The sequence below is a fragment of the Sinocyclocheilus anshuiensis genome, unplaced genomic scaffold, assembly GCF_001515605.1.
Source record: "Sinocyclocheilus anshuiensis isolate Anshui unplaced genomic scaffold, SAMN03320099.WGS_v1.1 scaffold195, whole genome shotgun sequence".
In the NCBI taxonomy this organism is placed as follows: Eukaryota; Metazoa; Chordata; class Actinopteri; order Cypriniformes; family Cyprinidae; genus Sinocyclocheilus; species Sinocyclocheilus anshuiensis.
In genome coordinates, this window is record NW_015548236.1 from 1,426,873 (window position 1) to 1,438,062 (window position 11,190).

Genomic DNA, 11,190 nt, shown 5'->3' on the forward strand with positions numbered 1-11,190 from the left:
TAATGTTTTTTGAACATTAAAGCATGTCAACATATTCTGTTACACCAAATACACAAAATAATGATCTTTAACAAAGCATCATATGACCCCTTTAACCTTTCCTCCAATCTTGATGAGAATAGAATAATAATCAAATTAAAGATGAGAGTGTGTACTTTAAGCCCATATTCATTATATAACTGTAACTTTATAACTGTAAATGTTTTGGTCAGCAGCTAAAATAATAAAAATTGCGCCTGTGTCAGGCAAATATATATGGACCTAATTATATGCGCACATACTGCACACAAAACAATATTTTCAAGCATTTGCGAGCCTCGTTATATGTCACATTTTTCCCACAGCTGCAAATCTACACATTTCCATATTTTAATCTGAATTCTAATTTCTAGAACAACAGTGTTCACAGATAAGACGTGAGTGTTGTGTGCCTGGTTTGCAGCAGGCAGGATAATCTTGCTCTGGGTGGAGTGGCTGTACTGTAACTACCTTAATCCTTTCTCTCTCGTTCTCTCTTTTTCCCCGTTCTCCTTGCCTCTCTTCCTTTCTCCCTCCTTTTTTCCTTTCTTCCTCCCTTCTTCTCCAGTTAAAAGAGCCATGCTCTCCATTAACTCTTCTCAACAAGAACTCTGGAGGAGAGTATGCCATTAAACACAGGCCCATTTTAGGCAACGGACTTAAAAGGGAAAGAGTTCAGCAGAATGTGTGAGGGGGAAGGGTTTAGAAAGTGCTGGAATAAAGTCAACACTCACATCTGGTAAAGCGAGAAAGCAGTTAAGAGAGTAAGAGTGCTTCTTAGAGATAGACGCTCTTCCAAAAGGTCTGCAAATGCTGAGAGAAGAGAGGAAACAGCATGGCTGGACACACAACACTAAACCTCACTTGGTGGTATGGATTGGTTCCCACAGCCCCATCCGTCCCTCTCAAGCTCAATGAAGGCGTTATATAGGAGTGCTCTCAAATCTCCCGCTGCTCGAAAACTGACAACACAAGTGGCTAACCAACATTGCAGGAGATGAAGACAAAGAACGGCAGGTCCTGGCTCAGTTCGTGATAAGACTTTGAAGATGACAAATGGCCCAGTGCTCAGTGTTAAGAAGGTAAGCTGCCGTGAGTCCGCTCCAGCTTGGGGATGGATCTTTTGTTGACCGTTCTCAATTCTCATACCTAAATGCAGAAAAATGGGGCAGGCTATGTAAAAATGCATTCGGTTAACAAAGACGAAGTAGACCGCAAATCTATGTGACGTTCTGCTGGCAATGGGGGGGATGTCTGTTGCTGCAGTAACATGTAGTGATTGGACATTAAGGGGATGATAACATTTAGATAGTATGAATCTCTCTGACCCACCCTAACTATGTTAACAGACGTTTCTATCAGGACAATGATTGGCTTCAAATACTTTTGAGTGTGTCTCAATCTGTACCCTAGCGCAAGTGCATGTTCATGATATACTTCAAAAATTGAGTATAATAGGATAGACAGTCAAACCAAAACTTATTCAGACACCTTCAACATTTCTCACATTATCACAGCTTATTCGCTATAGTTTAGAAAATGGAAATAAAATATGACAAGAACTCATTAAACTGTGTCAGAACAAATTCATCTTGATAATGTCAGATAACTTTGATAGAAAGGTATGTAATGAATTAAGTTGAATAGCTGTTAGATGTCAGCTGTTATATTTAAGTACACAGTTAGATAATACCAATTTAGGTCAAGCAATTACCAAGCAATGCTTAATTTTGTTCAGTCTGGTGTAAAAAGTCTGGTCCCACATTTTTATCAATTTTACTGGTTGCATACCACTGTATGAAGAATTTTTGGGTATAATATGTCACAGTTTACTTTATTTTTCTATCCTCACTTACATAAATGAACTATAGAGTCCTGCACCCATTAGTAAAAAATTCAAAAATTATATCTGGTGTCTGAATAATTTTTGGTTTGACATTATATATTTGCATAATGGGAAATAAGGGATTGAGACATAGCCATTATGATATTCTCATCTATTCTAAAATCTAAAAGAACTGAATTTATTTTAAATACATTTTTATAACAATGTAAAAAGTCTCCACGGTCTCTTTTGAGCATTTAATGCATGCCAAAAAAATTTGTGACCCAAAACTTTTGAATGGTAGTGTAAAAAAAACGGTCACACTTTTTTTCAGGTCCACTTCTTGCTATTAACAAACCATTAACTACGACTTTTGCCTCAATAAACTAAAATTTGCTGCTTATAAATAATTAGTAAGGTAGTTGTTACTGTAAGTGTAGGTATTGGGTAGGATTAGAGATGTAGAATATGGTCATGCAGAATATGTGCTTTATAAGTACTGAATAGCAGCCAATATATTAATAATAGGCATGCTAATAAGCAACTAGTTAATAGTGAGAATTGGTCCCTATACTAAAGTGTTACCAAAAAAAAAAATACAATAAAATAAAAAAAAAAAGTCAATATCTACATACTCAGTTCATGATTGTTTAAAAGCTGGCCAGATCCTGTGCCATTTTTTTGAATAAGTGAGTGCAATAAGCAGGGCCAGGAATCTGTGGACTCTTTCATGGTGATTTCATGGTAAAATTTGTTAACAGCATTGAATGTACTACACTCCCACTGGTAGCTTAGAGCATAATCAAATTAACCAAAATATCTAATAAACAAACACATAGGATACTGGGGCTGTACAGAGCTTTGTCAATAGTGGCAGTACCAAGGCTGCAAACATTTTTTTTTGCTACAGTTTTCAATGTGCAGATTTCATGCGGCCAATGAGCTCCGCATTTAGTGTATATATGAGGATAGAAGACTTTTTTTATAAGCCTTTCATATCTATGCAGTACACACACAATGCGGCATGAGGTGCAGACAGAAACTTAGAAATGAACAGAGAGGAAGAATGAAAAGTGACAGAGAGAAAATAAGAATCATATTACAGTGACGGCGGCAGGGATCTTATCAGAGATCATGAGCTGATGAGAGCAACACTCATGTTAGAGAACCCTTATCACTTTAGAGGAGAGAGGGGGCAGTGTGGAGGATGGGGAGAGAAAGAGAGAGAGAAGAAAAGGATAAAAAGAGGAAGAGAAAGAAAAAAAGAAAGGGGTGAAGGCAGTGAGCTGTTTAGTATCAGACCTGTGATGTGACTCTTTGTGCGGGGCCAGACACTACAAACATACAGCCTGCATCGATCAGTGAACCTTGGTTGAAGAATTGTGTATTTTTACCCCAGTGTTAACAAACAGGATGAGATGGCACAAACTAAGCAGGGATACATATATATTATAATGCATGTTTATCTTCATTTTCAGGCAAGGTAAAGAATATAATGCAACTGCTTTCCTCATGGATCCCTGCTGTTATTAATATTCATGGCAGCTTAAAATTCCTTACAAAAACTTTAGGTGTTTTTTATAGTGTAACGGAAAGCCAGAGTTTGGTTGAATAGGCCTGAAGCTGCAGCATGAACATCTCAGAAGCCTGCAGTCTCAAAAGAAGGGAGGACGTATTATGCATTTGCTTTATAACCAGACAGCTTTGTTATGAATCGCTGCCCTGAGTGTGACAAATTACTATAAAAGGGACTATCACAATAAACCAGAAAGTGAGGAACACTCCAAATTGAAGTGTGAGACACACACACGCTCGCCCGGCATTCACGCACGCTATGTAATTATGTGAACGAAGGGTGTAAATAAAACAGACTGGGCTTTTATCACTGCTCTGTGTAATTGATTTGCTAGATCTGCTTTGTTGCTAATGGCCAGAGGATACATCTCTGACCTGTACTGAAAAGAAATGGGGAGGGCAGCTAGGCACGACGGGGTGGTTTGATTTGATTTGTCGGGGTGCTGAAATGCTTGGCGCGGCTCGCCTTAATCACATGGCTTAATTAAAAACCGGCAGCGTGCGGGGTTGGACGGGTGACTACCTCACCGCATGCAAATACCGTCGTTGCCACCTGTCCAGACCACATCATTAAATAAAGAAAAAAAAAACCACTGACTACCACTGGCGGCCATAATTAAGCGTAAAATTGGGCTAATAACAAACGTGTCACGGGTGAGCATGCTATCAGATATTATAATAAGGTAGACTTTGTAAAATCAGGGAGGTTGTGGAAAGAGATGATGAACATTTATGTCTCCTGCAAGCTGCCAGAGGCACCAGAAGTAGGGATTTGGCACTTGGAGAGACTTTGGAAATGCAGTTTGATGGTTTTAATTTAGAACCAGACTAGTCTAGGCATAAAACATAATCTTAATTAATCCAAATCCTAATAAATGCAATTCCGATGAGGCGTTCCAGTGTGTCCACAACCTCCTTCCAGGATTAGTTTGCATAACGCAGGTGCACGCCATTGAAAAGAAGCATAAATTTACACTCAGCATGCACAGAGGAAGTTGTAACAGAGACAGCCAGAGACATAAATCGTAAAGACGTCCAAATCTTTGTGCGGCACGCAATGTGCAAACAGAGAATATTAAATTAAGACTCTGAGCACAGAGGCTGTTTATATGCATCAAATAAGCCTGGCATCAAACCGTAAATATCACACCATTACTTATGTTATGACCAGCACCTAAGTTATGTTTTTTTTTTTTTTAAACAATACAATATTTTTCTGCCAGGCACTGCTAGATACGCTGCCGTCTGCAATATATTAAGCAGTAAATTTGAGATAACCTTCTTATTGTGTTCGATTTCACAGCAACAGATCTGGGGGCAGCTGTACACTGTTCTCTAGACGAACTTCAATGTAGGTTTTCAGGAACACAACTATTTAAAAGCTGAGATTAACTAATGTTATATTCACACAGTCAGTATTTGGGACTTTCAAACATATTTATTAGGTATAATTCCTAATTTGTCCTGTACATATAATTTCAGACTGGAATGGATTGACATCTTTTTTTACTTTTGAAGTTTTCACTTACTATTATGTATGTAGGGTGCTAAACAGGACTGGCAACCTTACATTAAGTTGTTTGAACATAGCTAAAGTGACCACCAACATAAAAAACTGCTCTAAATACTACAACAAATTACATCACATATCAATCATCAATCATCACATATCATCAATCACATATCAATTATCAATCACAATCAAAACACGTGCCTATACTGAGAAACAGTCAAAACAACTGGGGTAATATATTGCCCGCAACTGCGGGCGGGATAATGATCCATCCATCATGGGTTTATTGGAACACCATTGGCTAAAACGAGGCACCATCTGTGTTCCTCCGTCTGGCCTCTGTCAGAACAGGTGACGGCAGCATCGCTCCTTCTGGTTCTCATCACCTCACTCTCAGCCAAAATGTAACATTTCAACGCTAACAGGGCCCATAAAATATGAGCATCTCTTGCCATGGTGAGCCCACGCACGCTTTGGACAGATCACTCAACGTGGAAACATCTGAGGTGGAAAGAGGATGCACAGCACTTGTTTCTTCTGTGCCTACACCCGGCCGGTTATGACTGGTTTTTCGTTATCAGGAAAGCTATCAGGATGAGAGGGAGGTGAGCAATTAAGATGGGTAATTACATAAGAGGATGACAACAAGATGGAGTGAGAGGAAGAATGTAGGGAGTGTGCACTGCATAAAAATGTCTTAAGTATTTTTGTACTTTGTTGTATTTTCTTTAGCTAAAAATGAGTAAGGACAAAAAACATACTGCAAGATATATTATTTCAAAAGAAGATTACATAATTTTACTACTTAAGTGAATTGTTCTTGTTGTAAGCATGTTTGGATAGTTTTGAATGAAACTTCTGTGAAGTGCTTATACATAGATCTTTAGAACTAAAGATACTTTAGATAGACATAATTAAAAACAGAACTAAAGATAGATACATAGAACAACAGATAGAATGAAAGTTAGATTGACAGAATGGCACAGAGTGACAGAATGATAGAACAACAGACAGAATGATAGATAGAATGATAGAAAAAATAGATAGAATGATAGAATGACATAGAATGCTAGATTGAACAATAAAATGCTAGAACAATAGATAGACAGATCAATAGATAGATAGATAGATAGATAGATAGACAGACATACAGATAGATAGATAAAATGATAGAACGGTAGATTGACAGACAAATAGCTCGATAGATAGAATGATAGATAGATAGATAGATAGATAGATAGAAAGGTAGATAGATAGATAGATAGATAGATGGATGAACAGACACATAGGATGAAATATAGATTGAAACTAAGATGACAGATGTATTGGATTTTTTATTGGAAATATCCAACTCAAAAGGACTAAATGATGACAGAATTTTCTTTTATTGTTGTTGTTGTTGTTTTTTTGGCTGGGCTATTCCTTAAAGATGGCAAGGAGACAAAGAGACACATTTAACTCTGTGTAAGGCCTGCTGAAGATCAATCAAGCAGAATAGCAAAAAGGCCTTTCATTGAAGTGGCTTTAATCTCCTCACAATGTTTCCATCAAAGTGAAAGTAAGTGTCATAAAGGGGCCCAGGGGCTTAATAACTACCCCTGTGAAGAGTGTAAATCTTTAATAGGGGGCAAACTAAGCCTGCAGCTACTCTGAAACACACACTCACACATACTTGCTCACAGATATATAGACGGGGCACAAACAACTTGACATTCTCACACAAGGAACTACAGTGCAGTGTATCAGCTACTTACAAATAAGTCTCATTGGTACCCACCCTTCAGGCAGTCCTTGTCTGTAAATATTTATAAACCGATTTTTATCAAGGCTCAAACTGATTTAAGCCAATTTGCTCTCCATGAGTCAGTGAGATTCTGATATACTGTGAGCTGATGCAAGAGCAAACTCACAACAATGAGAGGTAGTAGAGAAAAGGAAACAGGAACTGAATGAATGAAATAAAAATCCCAGCCACAATTCTAGAATGTTGTAAGTGGTTGCCAAGTTGTTGCTATATGGTTTCTAGGGACTTGGGCCATGAAATGTAATATTTCTGTCATTATTTATTCTCATGTGCAAACCCATAAGACGTGCCTTTTTCTGTGGAACACAAACAGAGAAATTCTGAAGACTGCAATGGTTGCTCTTCTCCATGCAATTATAATGAATAGACTAAAGCTTTCAAGCTTCAAAAAAGGGCACATAACTTGTTCCAAACCTGTATAAGTTTTTTGCTTCTGTGGAATGTAAAAATATATTTTTAAGTTGCTGGTCCCCATTCAATTCCATACAGCAGTAAGTAAAGTCAATGGGGACCAGCAACTAACTGTCTGTCTGTCTGTCAGTCAGTCTGTCAGTCAATCAATCAATCAAACAAAATAAATAAATAGGTGTAGCCTATATATATATATATATATATATAGGCTACACCTATTTATTTATTTTGTTTGATTGATTGATTGACTGACAGACTGACTGACAGACAGACAGACAGTTAGTTGCTGGTCCCCATTTATATGTATGTATGTGTATGTATGTATGCTGTGTTCAGCAGAAGAAAGAAACTCATACAGGTTTGAAGCAGTTTGCGGGTGAGTAAATGATGATAGAATTTTAATTTTGAATGAACTATCCCTCACTCAAGAACCAATTCAGTCTGATTCATGAACAAATCATTCAAACAAGTTTCACAAACCTGATCAAACAATTCATTGAAAAAGTCCAACTCAAGATAATGAGTGATTCATGAATCTGACATTATTACTTCCATCATGAACGTGCCAGTTTCACATAAACTTTGGTCTGTTTCTCACACAAAACCAATTATATGGCTTCAGAAGACTTGGAATAAAGCAGCTCATGCTTTATATATAAACCATAAAAATCTGTGCTCATCGCAAACAAAAAAAGCATGGAAAAATTCTTTTTAATTTTTTAAATTTTTTTTTTTCAAAATTTCTCCTTTGTTTTTCACAGCAGAAAGATTCCAAAAATTAAGTACTTGTAATTAGAGTATATTGCATTTTAAAATGCTCATAATTCGATTACAGTTATTTTTTATGGATTACATGATTACATATTCACACAATGGCCGTAAATTATTCATAATTTATTGATTCACTCTTTTAAAGTAGTCCTCTTTTAAATGTTCCTTTCTAAAAATGCTACTGTGTGTCATACCATTCATTTTTGATCATATTCACAAAGACAGAAAGAAATATTTCGAGGAATATATTTTCTTTCTCTTTGCTTTTTTTTTATATCAATAGAGCACGTTTAATGGCAAGTTCAAAACAAGTTTGAAAAAAGTAATATAAAAGCAATCTAAAAAGTAGTCAAAATACATGACCTTAAAATTAGTAACCTAGATTACTTAAATACAGGTGACTACAGTTTTCATAATGTAATCTGTAATCAGTAACGAACTATAATTTGTAAGTAATTTACCCAGCTCTGCCTACAGTCATCTCTTATGTGCACGCCTTGTTTCCTCTAACAAATTAACACTTTTAATTAAAGGAAGAAAAGTGCAAACTTCATTTATTTCATACAGTCCGTTTTCCTGAGCAGAAGACTGTAGACAATAATCACTTCTCATCATGCTCACCCATAGAGGGAGGAAGGGACATTTTGGCAGGCAATTAAATGTGTAATGGCAGCAATTATAGCTAATGATGGATTGTTGATCAGTGCTGGAAAATGTAACAGCAATTCTTTAGAGAAGGAATGGATGAGGCTAGAAAAGAGAGAGGATGTGTGTGCGACGGCACAGCAGGGACAGCATGTTCAATAGTCCAGTGAAAGGCTACAATTAGACTCATTGAAAAACAAGAGGTGGAGCCCCTGGGTTGACTAAGAGGGAAAAATTAGATCTATTTGTCCAAAAACTCTGTAGAATACAGAGGGAAAATATAGCATAATTAAGGCCATTTATCCAGTGAACTCAAACAGACGTTTATGTAGTTTTGAGAGGTCACCGTTCCATGGACATTACATGTACATAACAGTTCCTCTGGTATATTGTGCGATTTTCTTTCACATGTACTCACAAGTCCACTTCAGATGAGAATCTGAATAAGACGAGGGGAAAAGCCAAGCTGAGTCTGCCAACTCAAGAAAGTAAACCTCAACACCTGCCTCTGAAAAGCTTAATCTTGCAGACTTTCTGAACAAACCTCAGACATTAGAAAGGGTTTCAACACTTTCTCAGTGGTGCTTATTGCACCTTGTCACAGCTAATAAATATTTCCTTTTTCATGGCACAGGAAAACCACATTTTATGCATCTTATCTCCAGAAAGCATGGTGTCTGCCCTGTTATAAACATCTGTTTTGAGTGATCTGACAACGCTAAATGGCTGAAAGTCATTCAGACATATTTCACTGCAAAATAAATACTGAATAAACACAATTAAGTCTACTTTGAGGATGATTACAATTCTGATGACAATCATGCACATTTATTATTATAATATCATTCTCTTATTTGCATTATGTGGAAAACAAATTATTTAATACATAATTTATACATATTGTTTCTAATTTTAAAAATCATTGTCTAACAATATTGTAATAAAAATGATTGTACTACAGAATTATAAATAATCACTGAAGATCCTGGGAAAAGGAAAAAACTAATATAATATTAAAAAATATTAAAAAAAACTAATAAAAATTATAATTACAATAGCAATTATAATGATGGGAATAACGCACATTCAACGTTAAAATTAGCCTTAAAATTTGACCAAGTAAAATAACAAGCTTGAATTTTTTTTTAGGTGTAAACCGAGTCATTGTATGGTGACACCTCAGCTAAACCCACTTTCCTTCCCACCCCACAATAAAATCTAGGACACCAAGCCACCTTCTCCTAACCATTCCTTCACTCTATTCTTTAGAATAAACCTCTTCAAATGCCTGCACTAATAAAAAAAGATACCATGATTCTACCATAGTTTTGGGCATGTTTCATAGTATTATTTAAAGTACCTTGAGTATGTAAATACAAAATACAATGGTAAAATAAATATGGTAATCATTAAGTACCTAAATACCATAGTATTACCATCTGATGTTGTCACTGTACCATAGTTTCATCACTATACAGTACCTGTTCATAAGGGTGTAATATTCTACTGCAGGAAGTCTCAAATTACAGAGCTCAAGGGCCACTGTTAGAAATAGCTGGGGCTGGAGACAGAGAATAAAATGGACAGGTAAGAGTCATTTAAAAAAAAAAAAAAAAAAAAGTGCCATGTGGAACATGACATGTGGCCAAGTATGGCGACCCATACTTGGAATTAGTGCTCTGCATTTAACCCATCCAAAGTGCACACACACAGCAGTGAACACACACACACCGTGAACACACACCCGGAGCAGTGGGCAGCCATTTTTGCTGCGGCGCCCAGGGAGCAGTTGGGGGTTCGGTGCCTTGCTCAAGGGCACCTCAGTCGTGGTATTGAAGGTGGGAGAGAGCGCTGTACATTCACTCCCCCCACCCACAATCCCTGCCGGTACGAGACTCAAACCCACAACCTTTGGGTTACGAGTCCGACTCTCTAACCATTAGGCCACGACTTCCCCCAAAAAGTGAAGTAACCTGCAATCACAGCCATGTGATAGACCAGCCTCGCACACTTACCAGCTCATTCATCAAAACACCTTTTAAAAGACCCTTTTCATTTCCCACAACAATGTAGCCAAAGTGAATTTAAACATGTAAACCTGCCTTCATAAAATTATTACATGCTTCCAGTGTGTCAACTTTCAAGTTGATATTCAAGAATACAAATTCTACTATAACTCATCTGCAAAAGTCAAGAACGGTGCTCTTCTCATACTAAATGGATAGATTGTATTAGGAATTTGCTAATTTATGCCAAACTTACAGAGATTAGATGTTATTGCAAATTTTTGCTGCTAGATGGAACACAAATTTTAATATGCCACAAGTGGCCTGTCAGTATTGGCTTTATTAAAAAATAAATATGACAATGAATTACTAAGCCTTCTACCAATGAAATGTCATTTAAATACGTTTTACACCCTGTCCACACTGCAAGTGATGTGACATGACAAAACCAGATTGCTCACATACTGTAAGTGCTTGGAGTGAATGTAGGTTGTTTTGTAGATGTGCAACAATCCTGATCTTTCACATGCAGTGCAGACACAGTGACACCAAAGAGCACTATGAAAAGCACAGCATTACAGCATACAGAGTCTGACCTGGCCTGAATGATAAAAAGCAATGA

The 11,190-nt window shown here is 37.0% G+C and overlaps 1 protein-coding gene across 7 annotated transcripts in view; it reads right to left on the bottom strand.

The window, feature by feature from the left end:
- Positions 1 to 11,190, bottom strand: part of LOC107654725 (sterile alpha motif domain-containing protein 12-like) — a 123,399-nt gene that overhangs the window by 54,517 nt on the left and 57,692 nt on the right. The window contains exon 5 of one of the 7 annotated variants that reach the window (XM_016441934.1): positions 4,881 to 5,517. The exons of 5 other annotated variants lie outside the window; for them this stretch is intronic. In XM_016441934.1, coding sequence (XP_016297420.1) covers positions 5,489 to 5,517 — 29 coding nt within the window. In that variant the 3' untranslated portion in view covers positions 4,881 to 5,488. Of the gene's footprint in view, positions 1 to 4,880; positions 5,518 to 11,190 lie in introns of those variants that run through there. One more of the 7 variants, XM_016441937.1, reaches the window with a different exon arrangement.